Source organism: Acanthochromis polyacanthus, chromosome 6, assembly GCF_021347895.1.
Source record: "Acanthochromis polyacanthus isolate Apoly-LR-REF ecotype Palm Island chromosome 6, KAUST_Apoly_ChrSc, whole genome shotgun sequence".
Classification (NCBI taxonomy): domain Eukaryota; kingdom Metazoa; phylum Chordata; class Actinopteri; family Pomacentridae; genus Acanthochromis; species Acanthochromis polyacanthus.
Genome location: NC_067118.1, coordinates 37,454,283 through 37,475,809, shown reverse-complemented (window position 1 = coordinate 37,475,809; position 21,527 = coordinate 37,454,283). Strand labels below are relative to the sequence as shown.

General features: G+C 42.4%; 1 protein-coding gene across 2 annotated transcripts; it reads right to left on the bottom strand.

Moving 5' to 3' along the window:
- Positions 1 to 1,023: 1,023 nt before the first annotated feature.
- Positions 1,024 to 16,937, bottom strand: LOC110954633 (vasopressin V2 receptor-like). 2 transcript variants are annotated; one of them, XM_051949337.1, is made up of 7 exons: positions 16,557 to 16,937; positions 15,275 to 15,342; positions 7,541 to 7,923; positions 6,590 to 6,835; positions 6,225 to 6,371; positions 4,689 to 5,250; positions 1,024 to 3,023 (listed from the first exon to the last, which is right to left on the bottom strand). In XM_051949337.1, the coding sequence occupies exons 3-7, from the start codon at positions 7,919 to 7,921 to the stop codon at positions 2,824 to 2,826; spliced, it is 1,536 nt and encodes a 511-aa protein (XP_051805297.1). In that variant the 5' UTR covers positions 7,922 to 7,923; positions 15,275 to 15,342; positions 16,557 to 16,937; the 3' UTR covers positions 1,024 to 2,823. The 2 variants fall into 2 exon arrangements, with proteins under 2 accessions (XP_051805297.1, XP_051805296.1); XM_051949336.1 differs by having other exon boundaries at positions 1,024 to 3,026; positions 16,557 to 16,936.
- Positions 16,938 to 21,527: the final 4,590 nt, after the last annotated feature.

Below are 21,527 nucleotides of genomic sequence, written 5' to 3'. Positions count from 1 at the left end.
CAGATCTGATTTATTCTGACTGTAGGCAAGGCTGGGGAGCTCTGTCATTCTTCAGAACCACTGCTTGAACTCCGCAGGTGACCTCAAACTGATCTGAAGAGGGAAGTTGCCCTATTTTCCTGCCCTTGTGATGGCCACACTGAGGGATCATTTATTTCTTTTCTGCCTCATCATGGCTACGGTGCCTGGCAAGAAATGCTGCCGCGCTGTCATGAAGAAGTGACCTTGAGTGTCGACGTTGATGGTGCTTCAGTATGGAAACCATGAGCATTAGGACATTCAGAATAAACACACCCACGCATGCTGGCAGATTACAAAAAAGCAACGACCTACCCTATAGACCACATATCACACCCTGATACAGGAGGGATGATGGCTGCAGCGATAACAACCACTGTCAGTCTTTCATCCCCAGGAAACGGCACACAGTCGCAGGGGAATTGTCTCTGCAATGGTGTATTTTTAGTAGATATTTAGAAGTGGTTGTGCCAGGAAATTCTCATCTACATTCATTATTTAGGAGTGTTAATGTTCACTAATGGCTGCAGTAAACAGTTAAAGTGTTTGGCCTCATTCTGAAGTCTGGCCCGATCATCAGAGAAGAATCATCCCCTGACCTCTCAGCTTCCTGACAGGAAGAGGAAAAATGCATGAACACCCAAAGGTTTGGGAGAAGTTCATCTATTTCCTGATATAACAAAGTGAGACGCGGGACGGTGTTGCTGCAGCCTTTCAGTCTGGCCCAGGATCAAAGTGGGGCCTTGTGTCTGGGGAGTAAATGCACGGTGGCGTGCTGAAAACCTAAACATCACGGCCTCACAGAGGAAAAGGTGAGGCTTCTCCTTCGACCCCAGACAAGTACTCCAGAGACACCTTGAAAGCATCCCAGTATTGTCTGATAGACTCACATAACACTGTTTTCTCATGACAAAAAGGATGTCTGCTGAACTGACTCGCTGCGTGTGAACAGCGTTGAAAAAAGCATCGAAAACATCCAATCTGAAGTAGTTTGACCAAGTAAGGTGAGCTCTAATCTAATTTTATACACATAAAGTTATCACATCTACTGCATGTACAGTATCTTATAGAATTCGACTTTCATATTTATAAAAAGTCTTAGGATTATTATTTTAAGTCATGCAGTTGATGGGGCATAATACATTAGTGTTTACACAGAAATTACAATATAAAAACTATACCTGAAAAGCAGTAACAGGAACTGACATATACATCTGCATGTGTGTTTGAGTGTGCGTGTGAATTTTCATTTATACAGTGGATGAATAAAGAAGAAAGGAGACCACATGGCTCATGGTGTGATATAACATATCCTGTGATCCCTGCTCTGGTGGTAGCTCCGTCTAAGAATAACATGGCTGACATCATTTGAAGATTAATCCAGTGAGGGAGGCCCCTCTGAAAACGTTTACTGACATCGCAGGCACTTAGTTTTGACTCAGAGTATTTGTACTGTTGATGTGAGGTCTTTTCTTGAATAGATTTGCAGCTGAAATAACGTTATTTGTCTTTGCTTGTCTGTTTTCATCTGCTGAAGCTCTGTAACATCTCCATTATTAAGACCTTAAAAGTGAAGCTATAAAAAAACATCTTTGGTTCGATATCTCCTTGTTTTCTACTACATACCTTGGACCATTACAGTTGATGCTTTACATCTGACTTTTTATCTTACACAACATGTAATAATGTGCCTTACACTTTCAATAAATATACTTTACATTGTTCATCACTGTACATGGAATGTTGCTGTTGAATGTTTCTCGTTTGCTTCCTTCCCGTGTCTTCTGAATAATGTTCTCTCTCCTGAGAACACGACGGAAGGTCATTTCGTGTACCTCATAAGCTCTGTTTGTACAAAACACAATCACATAATTGCTTCCCAGTTGGCTATGGAAACCCGGGTTGTTTGTTTGTATTCTTCTAGGCCCTAAACTGTCACTCTTGTTTGTTTGTGAGTGTTGTGAGAGTCTCTTTCCGTCTGTTAATCCACAGTTTTAAAGCTCCTCATGGGGCAGAGTCTTGACCTGCACCGTCCTCGTGAGTGAATCTGTCCATCGTTCTAATAAATCGCGGTTGTTCCTCGTGACTGAATTCCTCCTGAGTGAATATATATGCAGCCTCAAGCATCCATCTCTAATCCACTTTCTTTGATATAACACAGTTTGTTTGCATTATTAGACTTCGACTACAGCCTTCTCAGGACCACTGCTGCAGCCGTAACATCCTTCACATCCCCCGTCTGTTTCCAGACCAGCAGCAGTCTCAGTCTCTCATGCTGTCTGCATGTGTTTCATTCCTTCTTTCCTTATCCTGCTGCTTGGTTTTCTTCACACCCATAGCTTTGTCTGCTGCTTTGTACATTAGGCGTGCCATAAGGCCATGAATGCAGCAATCCACCCCATGCATTCCTTTTGCTCTGCTATGTCTGAGCAAAAGCAGGAGTGTTTTTTTTTTCTTCACATGAATTACTGCACAAGTTCGTAGTCAACAGCAACGGAAGAGATGATTTACTCTCTTTACTCTTTACTTTCCAGGTAATTTTGCCTTGCAGATGAACTGAGAGGCTGAATGTGGTGATGACGGCTTCAATGACATCCTTCCTTACTGCTGAGGTGGAGAAGACAAGTGATTACAGACTGAAGTCCTGCTGACAGTGCAGCTGTCCTTTGTTGCGGAAAACATCTGGCGGAGGTCAGGGCTGGCTGTTCTCAGGCTGTGACGCTGCAGCTGAGTGCAATGACACATCCTTGCAGCGTGTGCACTCATGCATGTGTTTTCAAGCACGTCTCTGTGTGTCCGTTTCTGTCAGTACAGGCTGTCCTTGGTGGTCGAGGTGTGCGTGGTGGTGGAGTCGTCGGGCAGGGACCCCCGGCGGCTGGGTCGTGACCGGCAGCGCAGCAGGTTCTGCAGCTCTCTGGACACGCTGCTGGAGAAAGCTGTGTAGATCCACGGGTTGGTGCACGAGTTCAGACTGGCCAGCAGCATCAGGATGGTGAAGGCCACGCCTGCTGGAGACACACGTTTAGAAGCACATTTATATTCAGAGATAAGTATACAATGCAAGAATAAAAATGTGAAACTGAGGACGAGCCAAGGACGGATCACAGTGTGCATCACATTGTTCTCTTTCAACCATAAGTATGTGCGACTATTTAGTTCATGATTATTGTTTTTCATTTAATTTCCTTCAGGAAAAGCAACAGGATTATAAATATCCCAGAGAGACAAAACCGTACACACTTCCATCATCTTTCATTGTTTTTATTCTTCTAATAATACATCTTTTATGCCATAACTAAAACATGCTTATTTCCCTGCAGCCAGTTGAAGGCAAATAGATTAGGACAAAGTGATTTTAGAATACAAAGCTGATAATAATCAGCTGCGTGTGTTTGAGTGTGGCGCTCATTCATGTGTGTGTGTGTGTGTGCGTACTTGTAGCTGCATGTGAGACCGCTTTAGGCGAATGTGTGTGTGTGTGTGCGCAAGTTTCTGTGCCTTGTGCCATGTGTCTGCTTGTGATTTCGATGATATATGATGTGTGCAAGGTGCTGGCACACATCATTGTTGATGAAATGTCAACATCTGGAAGTGTTACAAAATCAGCAGGGGATATAAACACGTTATCTATCAGCCTCCTGATGTTTGTCTTTAGCTGCGGATCAGAGGACACTCACTCAGTCCATCGCATCAGCCACGACTTGAGGCTACGTTGGCCTTTCCTTGCTTGACTCATCGGGAAATTCAGTTTTTGTGCCAGAATGTCAGAGTCCAGAGATGTCATCCAGGGACTCCTGCTCGTGGGTCAAAGCAAGCACTAGTTCTGACCTTGTATTTCACTCACTGTTACCCCATCTGAGCTGGAACTTGTCCTTGCAATAATGAGTACGACCTGGGTTTAGACTCTGCATTTGATCAGAGGGTTTTATTGTAAAACAGACCCAGTCGTTTGGCTTTTGGCATCCTGGAGTGTAAAAAAGATGGTTCGCACATTTAAGGCAATTAAATGGATTAACTGGGCTGAGGAGGATCAATCCATCTGGGGAAAACAACACAAATTACTCCCCTGAAATCCCCTAAATATAAGTGCTTGTTTGTGTTTCTTGCTGAAGGTGGATTAACCTTCCTGTTGTCCTCATTTACAGGCACCAAAAAATATTGTTTCCTTGTCTGAAAAAAATCCCAAAATTCAGCAAAAAAAAAAAAAAATCCCCCAAATTTCTGAACATTTACAAAAACTTTTCCTTAAAGATTTCCCTTAAAAGTTTTGTTTTTTAAAAAAACTCACAAATTTGACAAGAAAATTCTTGTAAATATTTTCAAAAAAATAGTAAAAATCTTCCCAAAAAAATCCTAAAAATATCTAAAGTGATTACATATATTTCAGTAAAACTTCTAATATTTTCTTTAAGAACATTGGATTTTGGTTGATTTTTATGTGAATATTCTTAAAAAAACATTTTTAACATTTCTTTTTTTTCCACCAAAAAATGTTCAAAGATTTCTCAAAAATGTTGAAAATGTGGACATCAGAGGTTTCACTGTGAATTTTTCCCCCCCATATTTTCAAACTTTAAAGCGGGTCAATTTTGACCCACAGAACGACATGAGGGTTAAGCAAACAGGTGGATGCTGCCGTGCTGCACGTTTACACTATGTTTGAGACTGACCTTGGTCTGGAGGGTTGGGGTCCCAGGCGGCCCACAGCTGGACGATGAAGAACGGCGACCAGCAGATCGTATAGACCAGCACAATGACCAGAGTCATCCTCACTGTCTTGGACATGGCTTTTGTGATGCTCGGAGGTGGGGTGGCTGGAGGCGGAGGGGGGGCGTAGTCCAGCGAGCAGCGTGGAGAGCTACTGTAGGACTCCTGGCAATCCAAACTGCTCGGGGTTTGCTGGTGCGTTGTTGATGTTGTTGCTGTTGTTGTTGTTGTCGTCACATGCTCACTGTGGCAACTGTTGTACTGAATAGCAGCTGGCACATAGTCATAACACTCTCCCACTTGGCTGCTGTGGGTGTTATTGTGAGGGCTGTTATTCGCACCCTTCAGGAGCTGCCCTCCTCTGCCCCCACCTCCAGATGCCCGTCTCCCCCTCTCCCTGGCCCGCTCGTCCTCCTTCTTGAAGCCGTGGAAGCGAAAGAGGATTTCACTCTTCTTCAACTCCGCCATCACCATCCTCTCCGACTTCAGGTAGATGTTGTTGTGAATCTCACGGAAGATTCTTATCTGAAACACGAGGATATTTTCAAGAAATTGCACATTTAACAGAGGAAGCAAGACATTCAATGGCAAGACTCAAGATTGAATTTTGTAACTTGGAATTGTCAGATTCAGATGTTTGTCTGTGCTGCAGATGGTCGTGTTTGCAATTCTGTTGATGGGAAATTTGGAAGGAAAAAGAGAATGTGCGTTGGTCTTAACCATCAGCTATAAACCAGCGTTGGACGTTTTTATGTAACATTATTAAACACTGCTATTCCTTCACTGTGTTTGAGAATAGCTAACATTAAATTTTATGGCATAAAAATGATTCACAGTGCTCTCCTGAGCAAGTAAAAACAATAATTTGAACTCTAGTAATAATAGGTGATTCATTCTTGTAGCTACTTTCAATTCTCTCGATTTTAAAGTTTGCTGCTCGAGGCACAGTTTAATCAGACACTCCACTCTAATACATACTTCCATTCAGATACCAATACATGTGATTTAATCATTTGACTACGACCTCCAGCAGAAAAAACAACATTCCTCTCTCTTCAAAAGTGTCAAAATACTGAATACAAAAAGCAGATATGTAAAAAGGGTCAGGGGTTCTGTGTTTGGCACAGATCTGGTACATTCCACTTCCTGGCAGGAGGTTCTCAGAGAAGGCGGCCATCTCAGCGGTGGACCTCCAAGTGCTGCGTTAATTAGCGGAAATAGCTGGACCCAAGAAATATCTTTCCCTAAATAGAGGCGGACTGATGGGAGGCAGCCCAGAATGCCTGTCCACCATGGGATGCTACACAACACCGACCGCAGTCCCCCGGGGGTTACTGAACAATGCCTGCCAACTGCACCCTTGGCGAAAACAAAGCAGCGTTTCATTCATGCCACATGCTTCATTATTGGATAATGTTTCCTTGAGCGTGTAATCCTCAGGTCAGTAGCCTTTGTGCTCAGTGACAGTGCTGAGAAGCAGCCAGTACAGCCAGTATTACCTGACAGATGGTGATGATGAGGGCAGGCAGGAGGAACACCGCCACCGTCATCCAGGTGACGTAGGCCTTCAGCCCCCACGGCTCGGCAAAGTGACCCCAGCACTCAAACTCTCCAGGAGCCACTTCTGAGCGGGAGAAGATGAATATCTGACGGACGTAACAAAAGACAGGTGGTCAGCACACATGCGGACGCAGCGTGAAGTCATTATCACTCTCCATTAACCGCACTGCTGGCTAAAAATAGACCCAGATCTTGAGTTCTACTCTAGAAATCAGGGTGTGAGCGCATGCTGAGCTTTCATTTCCTATTTCGCCATGTGTTTCTTCTGTGGGAATTGTTTTTTTTAAATTTCACTCCATCTTACCTGCGGTACGCTGAGGACTAGAGCCAAACCCCAGGCTACCATGACAGGGGTGTTCCAGCGGGACATGGCTCCCCCACGGTAGGCCTGCAGTGGGCAGCAGATGGCATAGTGCCGGTCTACTGTCATAGCAACTATCATGTAGGAGGAGGCAAACATGCCCACAATCTGCAAGTACTTGATGGACCGGCAGAGCAAGTCAGGGCCCTGAAATCTTTCTGTTATGTCCCATATGAGCTGGGGAAGAACCTGTAGAGATTTAATGAAAAGAAACAAACAGTTTGTTAATGCAAAATGCATTGTAACATTTGAGGGCATTTTTGTGTAGAAATGCACAAGAGAAAGGCTGAAGAATAGCTCTAGTGATGTTCGATATCTGGGTTAATACTGCATGTGTGCAGCTTATCTCTGCCAAGCAACAATGATCAGTTTTGTGCCTTATTTGAACCCACAAATGGAGCTTTTCCACTACCAACTGCTCGGCTCGACTCAGCTTAACTCTACTCGGTTTTCCATTAGGACGTAGTACCTTGTACCAGGTACTATCTCAGTACCTACTCGGCTGATACTGAGTCGAGTCGATAATGTGACGTCTACAGAATCCAGGCCACTGATTGGACAGGAAGTGACGACACATGAGAGCGACTCCTTCACGAATACCAAACCTGCCACTTTTTAAAAAAAAAGAAAACAACGACAGTGCGCGTTGCTCTTCATGGAACTCTTTTACTTTCAATCTGACAAAAAGCCATAGACCGAGCAGCAGGTATACCATTGCCTCGATGTCCTCCATTGTTGTGTTGTGTTTGTGTCGCACACAAATGACGTTAAGGGACTTCCGGGCCACCATGCTATGACGACTCCACCCACGATGAGATGATACTCAACTGTAGTGGAAAACAACCTACATCAAGTCCAGTGAGTAGGTGCTGTTGGAAAAGCATCTAAACTGACCTGAAAAAGCGCCACCACCAGGTCGGCGATGCACAGGTTCACCATGAACACGTGCATCGGTGCGTTGTGCTTCCGTCTCCTCAGCAGCACCCACAACACGAAGCTGTTCCCCAGGGTGGTCAGAGCCAGCACCAACCCGAGCACCGCGATCTCCGCCCGGGCCAGGCCCAAGTCCCTCACCCTGGGTTGGGGAAGAGTGAAGGGCGTGGTGCTGGAACCATTCTCTGGGAAGAATCCAAAGAAGGATCCCCCGCTGTGGGAAGTATTGAATGTGTTCCGCTCAGACACGAACGAGGAAGAGAAATTGCTTCTTCCACTGATGCCCAGAGAAGAGGAGAGGCCTAACCCATCCCAGTCCGTTTCCACGCTGATGCTTTCCATTCCTGAAAGAGCAGCAACGTGTTAATTCAGTGCAGGATCATGAGACTGCTTAAATTATAACAAGCATTGATTTCTACTACAAACACTTCACTCACTCCTAATGATCACAGGAGCAGCGTCTTGTCTGACCATCGTAAATAATCTCCCTCAAATAGCCTTTTTTCTAGGCGGAGTAAATTTGCCTTAAATGTTTTCTTTATTGTTGCTCTGAGATCCTAGAGCCAAACACTCGGGGCTTTTATTTAAAATAGACGTTGATGAAGACATTAAAAACAGGGACTCTTTGTTGTTGGTGCATCGCTAACTAAAATTGCTTCTCTTGTGCAACTTCATGAAATTTGAAAGTAATAAAAGCCAGACTTTGTACAAACCGTTTTGCCATGTGAATACTGTTGTATATTCGCTGCTGTCTTCAATTTTTTAATAAGTCCTCAGCCTGTCCGTTTCTCAAAGCTTCCCATTATTCTGACGCAAGCCCATTCCGGTTTATTTTCTTTCCCATACTTTCTCAAGGTTGATTTGACAGCTTTCCCTTTTATCCCACCATTCTTATTCCTTCACCTCCGCTCTCATAATCGCTCTCATCCCATGCTTACCCCCATACATTCCTTTTTTCTGCTGTTTTTGTTCCCCTCTCCCCAGATTTTTCTCTCAAGCACCCAGGCATTCTTTTCTCGAACCCCCCCCCCCCCCCCCCCCCCCCCCCGAGTCACACTCTCTCTTTCTTGATCTCATTAAATTTTACGTTTATTTTTCTTTGCCTATAAATATAATGACTAAAAAAGATGACAGGAATGAGACGACAATTTAAGAAACCGAGTCGTGGGATGCCGCTTTTGGTCCGGTCGACTGCACGTAGTGAAGTTTGTGAGGACAAATAGAGGAAGATGAGAGAGGAGTGATGGAGGATGTGCAGAAAAAAGCAAGATAAAACAACAGATTTGAGAAGAGGGGCGATAAGGAAAGACATATAGCTCTAAAGAGTGCTGAATGCCTACAGCTATCACAGAGTGTTTGCTGACTGACAACATATTGAAGTGTTACATTGGTTAATGTACAAGGACTGCTTGGACATGCATAAGTGTTGCTCTGTATGTTTGCTTGGATATTTTCCATGTCTAAAAATAGCGGGTAAGCTATAGCGATAGTTTTGAGCAATTGGGTGTGACTAACCAGACGTTACAAGGTTGTTCCCACTGTTGCGGTGAGACCTAATGACCAATTTGCTTGTAATAATGCTCTCGCTGCTGTGTGCACGAGATAACGCACACAGTGGAGCTTTACGTCCAGGTTTTGCCACAGGAATGTATGCAGATTAATGAATGACAGGCCGAGGCAGCAGCAGAAGGTGAAGCTATGAGTGAAAGGAGGAAAACCTGAAGCAGAACCATTTCTCAGAAGAAGTCGGACAAGCGCTCATGATGGTTTGAGTGAATCTCTGCTGCCACATCAGGCAGATCCAACCCAACTTTTTTCCACTAAACCTGCACTGGTTTGGCGACTTAGTAGAATTCTTCTCAAATAATTAACTCCATATGAAGGTCATTTGGATCTAAGGTTACTATCTGTTCATTATTTTTCTTTAATTAAGGGGTTTAGACAGCGAGGCCCTTTTTTTTTCCATCAAGGAATCTCCTGGCCTCTCTTTGTAGGGACCTGAGGAGCCTGGTGCCCCTCGCTGTAATTACAGCATAATTCATGAGAGGATTCTTTGTGCTGCTGTGGCTCTTTAACCCACTACATAATCTCTTTATGTATATTTGCCCATGTGACTCACTTCTGATGTCAAAGTGTGTTTTAAGTCTGCCTGTCTGCAGATAAGGTGTAAAGACTCACAGGGACGTGTTATAATACCTGTTTGGCCTAATAAGAATCTATAAAATAAAGTAACAGTTATTCGACGTACATCTGAGAGTGGATACAACACAAGCAAGGATCTAGTCGGGAGAAAACAACCCAGATAAGAGCCATAAAACAAGTTAAAGTCTTAATGGGACCATGGTGTCTACAGGCAGTAGACGAAATAGGATTTTTTAATTTTTTTGCAGTCAAGTGCAGAAGTGTTCAGAGAAGAGCTGAGTTTTTAGTATTTTGTTAACCCTCCTGTTGTCCTCATCTACGGGCACCAAAAAATATTGTTTCCTTGTCTGAAAAAAATCCAAAAATTCTGCAAAAAAATTCCCCAAATTTCTGAAAATTTGCAAAACCTTCAGGAAGAAAATTCCAATAATTCCTTAAAAGTTTTATTTTACAAAAAAAAAATCCCCAAATTTGGCAAGAAAATTCTAGTAAATATTTTCAAAAAAATTTGTAAAAATCTTCCAAAAAATCCTAGAAAAAAGTGATTACATGTACACACATGGACAAAATTGTTGGTACCCCTCAGTTAAAGAAGGAAAAACCCACAATTCTCACTGAAATCACTTGAAACTCACAAAAGTAACAATAAATAAAAATTTATTGAAAATTAAATAATCAAAATCAGCCATCACTTTTGAATTGTTGATTAACATAATTATTTAAAAAAACAAACTAATGAAATAGGGCTGGACAAAAATGATGGTACCCATAACTTAATATTTTGTTGCACAACCTTTTGAGGCAATCACTGCAATTGAACGATTTCTGTATTTGTCAATGAGCGTTCTGCAGCTGTCAACAGGTATTTTGGCCCACTCCTCATGAGCAAACAGCTCCAGTTGTCTCAGGTTTGATGGGTGTCTTCTCCAAATGGCATGTTTCAGCTCCTTCCACATATGTTCAATGGGATTCAGATCTGGGCTCATAGAAGGCCACTTTAGAATAGTCCAACGCTTTTCTCTCAGCCATTCTTGGGTGTTTTTGGCTGTGTGTTTTGGATCGTTGTCCTGTTGGAAGACCCATGACCTGCGACTGAGACCAAGCTTTCTGACACTAGGCAGCACATTTCTCTCCAGAATGCCTTGATAGTCTTCAGATTTCATCGTACCTTGCACACTTTCAAGACACCCTGTGCCAGATGCAGCAAAGCAGCCCCAAAACATTACTGAGCCTCCTCCATGTTTCACCGTAGGGACAGTGTTCTTTTCTTCGTATGCTTGGTTTTTGAGTCTATGAACATAGAGTTGATGTGCCTTACCAAAAAGCTCCAGTTTGGTCTCATCTGTCCAAAGGACATTCTCCCAGAAGCTTTGTGGCTTGTCAACATGCATTTTTGCAAATTCCAGTCTCGCTTTTTTATGAGTTTTTTTCAGCAGTGGTGTCCTCCTTGGTCGTCTCCCATGAAGTCCACTTTGGCTCAAACAACGACGAATGGTGCGATCTGACACTGATGTACCTTGGCCTTGGAGTTCACCTTTAGTTTCTTTGGAGGTTGCTCTGGGCTCTTTGGATACAATTCCAACGATCCGTCTCTTCAATTTGTCATCAATTTTCCTCTTGCGGCCACGTCCAGGGAGGTTGGCTACTGTCCCGTGGGTCTTGAACTTCTGAATAATATGAGCCACTGTTGTCACAGGAACTTCAAGCTGTTTAGAGATGGTCTTATAGCCTTTACCTTTAAGATGTTTGTCTATAATTTTTTTTCGGATGTCCTGGGACAATTCTCTCCTTCGCTTTCTGTTGTCCATGTTCAGTGTGGTACACACCTTTTCACCAAACAGCAGGGTGACTACTTGTCTCCCTTTAAATAGGCAGACTGACTGATTATGAGTTTGGAAACACCTGTGATGTCAATTAAATGACACACCTGAGTTAATCATGTCACTCTGGTCAAATAGTTTTCAATCTTTTATAGAGGTACCATCATTTTTGTCCAGGCCTGTTTCATTAGTTTGTTTTTTTAAATAATTATGTTAATCAACAATTCAAAAGTAATGGCTGTTTTTGATTATTTAATTTTCAATAAATTTTTATTTATTGTTACTTTTGTGAGTTTCAAGTGATTTCAGTGAGAATTGTGGGTTTTTCCTTCTTTAACTGAGGGGTACCAACAATTTTGTCCACGTGTGTATATCAGTTAAACTTTTTATATTCTCTTAAGAACATTCACATAAAAATCAACCAAAATCCAGTGAAATTCACTGGATTTTGGTTGATTTTTATGTGAATGTTCTTAAGAAACATTTTTAACATTTCTTTTTTTTTTCACCAAAAAATGCTCAGAGACTTCCCAAAAAAGTTGAAAATGTGGACATCACAAATTCCACTGTGAATATATTTATTTTTTTCCCACATTTTCAAGCTTTAAAACGGGTCAATTTTGACAAGACGAGGGTTAAAGACTGAGAGGGACTCTGCAGATCGAATAGAATTTGGCAACTCGTTCCACCACCTGGGAACCACAGAAGAGAAGAGTCCAGCTATCGACCGGCCCTGTTAAGATGCATGTATAAAACCACTTTTTGTTGGCCGAGCGTAGCGAGCACTAATGCACTAACATCCCCGAGCTGTGTTCAACAGAATCAAATAAAAGGTTCAACAACTGATAAGGAGGAACTGCACTATCACAAACGGAAGGGTTTCTGCAGCGTGTTGTTCTTCTCACTGGGCTGTTCTCAGAAATTCTGAAGTAGCCCCTGTTTTCCTGAAATCCTGCAGGACACTATGTATCTCTCCAAATATGCTCAAGGCTCATTTGCATCGCTTGCGCATCCAAGAAATCAAGATGGATTGTCTTCGAGTTGCTCAATGGTTGAGCTACCAGAGACCCATGCATAGCTCCAAACTTCCCAATCTTTCATGTCCGAGGAGGGAATTTAGTGAACTGAAGCTCCACAGAGAAGGTAAATAATGTCTGCGGAGCTGCGCTGGAAGCAGTTTAACGTATTCCAAGCGCATCACGTCATTCCCATATGTCTGACTGACTTAATGCAAAGCACAAATTATTCCGTCTCTGTGACGGATAGGCCGTGGACGCTGCTTTTAGTAGTTAGTGCAGCGCGTTGCTTCCTCTCTTTACTTGAAAGCTCTCAGTTTGATTAATGATCAAGTCGATGCCTCCCCTGCTCTCATCTCCAGAGGCAAACCAGTGTGCAACCATCTATTTTCATGTCCTCTCCTTCCTGTACTGCTTCTCTGGGCTCACTGGGCCTCAGGGATGACAGAAACAGGTAGTTAAAGCACACAGGAAACATAGCTACCAACCACTTAAATCTTTCAACACCTCGGTCGTCTGTTCTTGCCATTTACACGTGTGTTGGTCATTCCCTTTGACAAACGACGTCACGTTCCAGCTATGAGATCCAAACACTATTTATGTCAAAGGCCTCGTAAAGTACAGTATGTAAAGTACAAAATGTTTGGGGAGGTTTGGGGAGGAAAAAATAATAATTGTGGTGGTAGTTTGTGAAAAAAAAACTGATTTAGGGAATTTATCATACAGATTCTCATGAAGAATCAGAGTAGATAGAAAAAAATATAGTGAACCTAAAGGTTGAAATTAGCTTTAGATGAATAAAACTATTTAAAACTAAAGTATTTATGATACAAGCAACAAAAAAGCCTTTCCAGAGTGCTGGGATTATTTTATTTTAGATTTTACCCAGTGGGAAACATAAACAGGCGCTATAATCCAGACATAATGGAAATCCGTTACCCTCCTGCCTGTCTTGTTTGTGCTTGTCAGTCCCACAATTAGCTTCCTTTGACGAAATTTGACCCTTTCTGATTAAAGAGGGTCTCTCTCATTAGCAGTTGAGCGTTTTCTCAAACAACCTGCCTCTAATTTCCCTCTTTAATCGGCTCTTTTTCTTTCTTTTTATTAGCATCTCTCCTCACCTGTAATGCTCTCTAAATATTCATATCACCCACCATCTTCATTTCTCTCTGTCTTTTCTAATAGTCCACCACCCCCTGTCATCAAGGACCAGAACTGCAGCAGAAGCTCCTTCTGACATGTTTATTATTTTTGGTTTGGATGTTAATCAGCATCCTCTTTAATTGACTTTGGCAGCAGAAAACAGGATTAAAACGGTCTAAGTTTGACTGTGACTAAACATACAGAGCAAACCCTGAATCCCACCACGTGTTCTGGTACAGCTTTAGTATTCTATACTGCTGTACACAGACTTTATTTACACATCGATCAGTGCATCCTTACACAATAACGGCCTGGATGAGTCATGAGATTGCACAGACTAGACCATACGGCATTTCATCTGCGCGATGAAGCAGATTCGAAGGCGCTTTCTTCCTTAAGCCTTCTATCTGTAAATTGGATCCCCACTGACACAATCACAAGCAGCATGAATTCACCTTCTGAGCGAGTCTTTTCGATGACAGGCGGATACTCTGTACATAGTTACACATTTCCAATTTGTGGGGGCACCTGCAGTACTCATTAAAAAGCAGATTCACAGCTGTCCATCCATGATTTATTCCTCTATCTCAGCATGTCACTCGGGTTCTGCTCTCTGACACAAACTCCAGCCCAGGTGAGACATAAAAGCACCTGCTCTTCTCACTGTCTTGGCCAAACAACCCATTAAATGTTAATCATGCGGGCCCACACCTCATTACACACACCGACAAAGCCATTTCTCGCCCACATTTCAGTTGTGTTGTGCCATGGCGCCTCTTGAGTTTTGTATTCACAAGCAACGCGGTGCGTTCTCTTGCCATAAAACTCCGGCCAGTGGACAACGCTCGTAAGGTTTGGTGTTGAAGAGGGTCCAAGTCCCCTTATCGTCACTGATAAAGCCCGTTCATAAGAGCGCGGGCTGTTTTTTCTGTTGTGTATCATTAACTAGCACACTGCCAACAAGCATGTGCTCAAAACATGACCTTCTTGTTGTCACTCAGCTGATACAAAATTTAAGGAGCTTCCCCCTGAAGAAAGGCAAAAGGCGCTGCAGTGCTAAGACAGCATATTACAACAGCCAGGAGCGTTGTGGCTGACACCATCAGACCTGTGCCACATGATGAAATTACCTCAGTGAAATGATTCTTTGTTAGAGAGCAGACTAACTTGACTATTTAATTAATATCAATGATGATTATTTTCCCTGCCACAATCAAGGAAGCAATTTGTAAATTGCAGACTGTCAAAGATAGTTTTTAAAAAAAAAGCATGATTAATGGAAAAACCCTTTTCAAGCTCTTTGGCTCACGCAAACAGCTTTGAACTCTCAATCACAAAAAAAAGTGCTTCTGACAACAATAAATGTTTGGAAACTGGGAAAGTCGGGCCATAAATTAATGAGCTTTAAAGACACAAAAATCCAGCCCGGGACAGCAAATCTTTTTCTCATCTAAAGACCTTTGATTTTCCTTTATATAAATGTACAGGACACACATTTGCACAGAGATGCAATAAAAGAAGAGCAACCCAAGGTGAGGACAGAAATATACCTGCATGCCTGTGTCCTCTCTTACCTTGTTGTCAGTGCATGGTAAGACTTGTCACGCGTGTCCTTTTCTCTCCGTGTGTTTTGCTCTTGTCTCTGTGGGACAAAGCAATCGGAGCCGTCACCATTACAGTCCATTAGCATTACATGCAAGAGCAGATCACATTAACAACCTGACTGTTCTCTGGAGCTTTTTTAATCCGTGGAAAGATTTAGAGGATCACATGCATTTTTTCCGAGCACTCCGGCTTCCTCCCACAGTTCAAAAATATGCTGAGGTTAATTGATTACTCTAAATTGTACGTAGGTGTGAATGTGAGTGTGATTGTTTGTCTGCGACAGACTGGTGATCTGTCCAGGGTGTCCCCTGCCTTCGCCCGAGTCAGCTGGGATGGGCTCCAGCACCCCCCGCGACCCTATTGAGGATAAAGGGGTGTATAGAGCATGGATGGATGGATGGACATGCATTTTTCTGTCATAAAATGCCTTCAGTAAAACGCAAAGATCCAAGTCTGAGATGCTGTTAACATCTATTCCATATGTTGAAATTAGGATTAGTAGATAAAGGAACAATGTACTCTAAGTACTGATACTTCATCGGAATTTCTGTGTCCATCATTAGGAAAATCAGTTAAACCGATTGCGGTTTTCCATCATTTGAAATTGAGACAGAAAGATTGTGTGAAAAGCTTATTAGGCAAACTTCAACCAGCAATTTCTCAAGAGACTGTGGGGCGTTTTGCAAATGTATGAAATGCATGATCAGTCATGGGTTTGCTTTTCCAAAACAGGTGCACTAATAATAAAAAATGATAGTTTTTTTCTTGTATTTAATATCATTTTTACTTAAAAGACACAAATATTCCAATGCTAACCCTATTTACAGTATAAATGTGAGGATTACATGATTAAAGATGATTATGACAACTTGATTCTGGGTCATAAAATAAACTGTGAAAATGTACAAAATGTCAAAAACCGAAAAGTAAGATGATGAGAGATAATTATGGACGGGGAGATTAGGTGGCATACTTGTGTCTCGTGCATACATGAGACACCGCAGACATACAGAGGGATGACCTAGATTGTCTGGTAAACACATTTGTGCAAATACAATGAGAACAAGTTCAAGTTCCTGCAGAACACTGAGCTGCAAAGTCTTTTTTTTAAAATATAATCAGAGGAAAGTTATTTCAGAAACATGATTAGAAGCACCTGCATTTATAGCATACGTGTAAATATAGCATCATGTATCAGTGTTACACGTAAAATCAATCATCACAGATTAAAAAAAAAACGTATTTACTCACTTATTATCTACTTCAGTGGTGCACAAGCAACAAAAAATACCCACAACATTCACATCTTCAATCCATTTCTCTCCATTCTGAATTAATTGGGGGGAAAAAAATCAGTGTGTCTTCATTCAACTTTTTTTGGTCAGTGTTATAAAAAAGAAAGAAGGTGTGGAAGATCTGTGTAAGTCCTCAGTGTGGCAGCTGCTTGTGTTGTCTTCGCTGTCGTTGCGGTTCACGGCTGTTTGTGAGAGTAATCCATTGGAAAGCCAAGCGTGCGTCCCGGGTGCTCGCGCGTCATGTTGTGCCTTTGCAATGTGCTGCGCCTCCAACAGCAGCAGCAGCAGAAATGAATTTGAGCTCCCTCTGCTCTCACCCTCGCCTCCTCCTCCTCCTATTCCTCCTCCTCCCTTCCACAGATATCCCCTCCTCCTGGGTCAACCAGCCTGTCCTCTAGGACTGAGGGTGGAGCCTGCAGCCAGGAGTGGAGGGAGGATGGTGCACATACCTTTGAAGTGTATAAGAGAGAGAGATAAATGGATAGGGAAACACAGACAGACAGACAGATGTGTGTGCAATAAAGGCTTTAAGTTAATGTTTGCACGAGGCTGTGTGTGTGTGGGGGTGTGTGTGACAGAGCAGCACCTCCCCTCCTCGTAGTGATTTATGCCCCGTGGAAGTCATTGATGCACACCGCTTGTGTTTTCATTCAAAGCTCCCCCCCTTGTTTTGCGCCCTCTTCCCTTCCATCTCCTTTTGTCCCCGGAGGACAAGGCCGGGAGCACTTCTACCTCACCGGGAATGCCGATTGGCTGAGTCAGCCGGGGTAGCAGCAGGTCGTGCCCTTGGTGTACACACGGAAGGTTAGCGCACAAAAAAAAGCAAGAAAAAAAGTGCTGTCTTTCAACTTGCAATTTTAACGTCAGGCCTCTTTTGCATACACACACCGACACGTGATGGTAAGGAAGTACCATCGGCATGCAGGCAAACACTCACAGGTGTACACAATGAGGGGATTCATTAACCCGTCGGACGCATAAACGGGCCAAAATCCAAGTGAACGAGCAAACAGGTAGTCAGATTTATTCTGACAGGCAAATTGCAGCTTCCACTTATTTCACCCCCCTAAAAGGTAACAAGGGAAGCTGTAGCTGGTTGACATTTCGCATGTATTATATCATTTCCCATTTGGTGGCCTTCATCGACGCACAGATCCACACATAGAGACCTGTGTGGCTGCTCTCTCTCTGTTTGTCTGTCTGGTCCAAAGCCATTGATCCCCGGCCAGCAGGGACTGGATTTGTCCCATGATGTCAGAAAACCTGGCCGTTGTCTCCCAGCGGTGCCGCCAGGTTCACCTACAGACGTCTCCTCCTCCGTCCGAGCATTCTGCCCTGCTGCTGCTGCTGCTGCTGTGGAGGTAAGCTCCCTGAGAATCGCTCCAACATGATTACCCCGGCTCCTCTGGTCTTAGAGGACGTTTTGTTATAGAGCAGTAAAATTAATCCACAATCCACTTTGCCCGTTTAACAACCAGACATGTCAACTGATGAGCACGAGAAGATAAAAGGAGGCTGTGAGAGGAGAGGCATTAGCTGGACAAATGAAATCACCTTGAATGGGTGACAGATGTCAGATAATTAATGGTTTACTCCAACTTTTAAGGTCAAGTCAACAAAACGTACACTAGAAGAAGACACGGTGGGTGAAATATTTGTATTTGGAAACACGTCAGCTCATGGTTTATTGCTGTAATCTTTCATCAGGTAGAACATCTTTTGCAAATCATGTTGAGTCATAGGGCAGAGCGCACGTTAAAGAGGAATGTGGAGACCTTTAAATATCTCCGTGTATGACAATCTTTTCCTCAGAGATTTCAGGCTGGACATTCTCCCACATGTTGGAGCTTATTTTGAGCCCCTGTTATAGTGCCAGAAATAAAAATGACAGCTGTTTTCCTCTGAAAGGGTGTCTCATCTGCAAAAGCTTTCACTAGCTCTTCACTGGGAGCAACAGAAGTGTTGACAAATACAGAAAATGTTGCTCGATTCAGCCTCGCGGTCAATCAGAGGCCCTCTTGGGTTTGGAGCAAAGTAGGATGGAGACAGTCCTGGAATATACTGAACAGAATCCAAAAACAATCGCTCAGTCAAGCTCACTTTTTCAGTCCAAAGTGTTTGGCTTCATCTCGGAGTCTGTCAGAGACCACAAACATGGCTACCATCAAGCTCAGCGCAGAAGGATGAGGCTTCACTGAATTTTCGCTCAGGTGGACAGAAAGCGCAGCAGAGTCATTTGTCTTCCTGCAGGTCAACCAGAATCGGGCCGAGCGCTCGGATGAGAAGTGCACACAGCACAAAACAACAACTGGTCCGAAGGAGTTGGCAAGGGAAAGGCCGAGGCACATCTGAGGGAATCATTAACTCTCAGACGACCCACGAATAACAGAGACAGATCAAGAATTTGGGATTCATCTTGTTCAAGTCCATAAAAAACAGGAACAGATTCCGTAGGACGTCACTTTGCCAATGAAGCACAGTTTTATTTCTGTCAGAGATCTGATTATTGCCATTGTTGTCGGCACTTTAATGTTTTTCCATGAGAAGCTGCTTGAATAAATCACTTTTGCAAACCTCCACCTGACCTTAAAATCGACACATTCCACTTCTGTCATGGGCATATGCAGCTGACGCTCTGATACAGACTCGACAAGTTAGTTTTACATATATATTATATAAAAAAATGATTTTATACCACAAAAATATTACATCAGATTAAATGACGTATTACTTATGTACTGAAGATAGTTTTGTTTGGCTCCACAGGAATTTCCTGCATGGTGTTGACCGCAAAAATTACAATAAAAATTTAATGGAAACGCCTCTTTCCAGAAGCAGTTTTCCTTTTACTTTGGCTAAACTGCAGAATACGACTGTTTATTTAGTAGGGAAGTTCCACTGAACGCTGTGTTGTGACACACTGCTGTGGATTGTTGTAAATCAAGTTTTAATGTTTAATGAAGTTGCACAAACCCTCCGAACCCCAAATAATTCCTGTGATTTATTTAATATGAGTCATTTTTCACAGCATTATTAAGTCCTGCGCATTCATGGAAACAGTGCGAGCATGGCTGGAGGTGGAGAGAAGTAAAAATGTTTTATGTGTGGTGTGCAGCAGTTAGAATGCCATAAATCAGAAAAACAAGCCAAACAAAAGTTCCATTGGGTCAATATATAATTGCAGGACTTTTTGTAACATAGTTGACAGGTATCATAGTTGATATTTTTGCTGTTTTCAGGCCTAAAATCAACATGGCCGCCTATAACCAAACACCGAGTGGCATTTTTAGAGAAAGATTCTTCTAAATATTATATAAGAATTGAATACATTTGAAATCGAAAGTTATTTATAAAGATATTGTAGTGAACCTGTTGACATGCCATAAATACACACTTGACTCACACACTACTTTATACTAAGTAACTCAGAAAGCCTTGGAGTCTTTTCTTCAGGAGGAAATGACATCATGTGGAGCAGGTCATGTGATCTGGAATTAACACACTTCCTTGAGAGGTTTTTGTAATAGAGGAACTTAGTTGAAAGTGATTTCTCAGACACAGATACAATTTGTTATTTTCCATCTAAAATTTGATATATTGCCAGAAAAGAAATATCTGTCATGATTATCTCAGCTTAAAGACCCACCGAGGAAGATTTTTATGCTCGTAACAAAGTCTCACATTAATGTGGATGAATCTTCGTTATTTACACTTATTAATGCCCCCATTTTCGATTCATGAATCATTTTGGTTTTGTAAATATTTGTATTTTATTAATTTTTTGTCGACTCATCCAGAATTTCCTGTGAGAGACGGAGCGATTTACAGCAAATACGGTGCGCGTGCGCTGACGGAGCGTAGCAGAGCGGAGCTAGTTGTTTTTAGCAGTAGCAGAGCGGAGAGTTGGTTGAGAAGACGGCACACATGAAGCGCAAAAGGAAGCGAACGGAGCAAAGTCTCGTCGTATCTCGTCGGTGGCCATTGTTCAACAACGATTTCAACTCCGCCGGCTTTCCTGAGGCTCGCTTGTTTACGACGGTTTGCGACAGTGCGCGCCGAGGCTCACGGGAAATGTACTGTTGCTTCGGCAACGCTACATTTCCGCTAAAATCTTCCTCGGTGGGTCTTTAATAAAAAGAACACGAATCAAAGATATTTTTGAATAAGCTCATTTTATTATTGTTTAGCTCATTAGGACGGTTATTTAGTTGACATTTTAGTGACACCAAGTCATTTTTTATGAACAAGTGATTGTTTCCATAATAAATAATTCTGGAATTTGTAAAGACATGATCATAATGAACATAAAAAACATTTTTTTAACTTGTAATAAAAATGTATACAAGATATATCCTATGGACAAAAATCCCTCAGTTATATGTCGATCAACTTCTTTTTCTTCTATTTCTATTTATTTTGCGTAATTTTGAGGAAAAAAATCAACTTGTACATCTTTTTCAAGTGCCAGCAGATATTACCAGCACTGGGAATAAAATGTGTGGCTCCCCATACTATACGTAGAGTTTTTAGTTTGTTTCCATGCTCGTCTCCTCTCTCCTTGGTGTGAACACAGCCTGCAGTTCAGCCCTGTGCACCCGAATCAGCTGAGTCAGTCGGATCGTTTCGTTCCTGCTGATGACTGCAATCTTTTTTGTTTTACACAGGATCTGGTTCCTGCAAATAGTTTATATCTGGCACATCTTTTTAAATGAGACGTGCAGAATAAAGCATTTTTTGATGAAGCATCATGATTTTAAGCTCAGATTTGATTCATATTCCCACTGGAACTGCACGTACCAAATGATACAAAACGGACTAACGGAAAGTTCAGAATCAGATGATTCTGTGTTACTGCCTCTGTCTCTAATAAATGCTGTAATTTTGATAATTATTTTTTTAAAGATAATGTGCTTTCCATGGTTTTAAT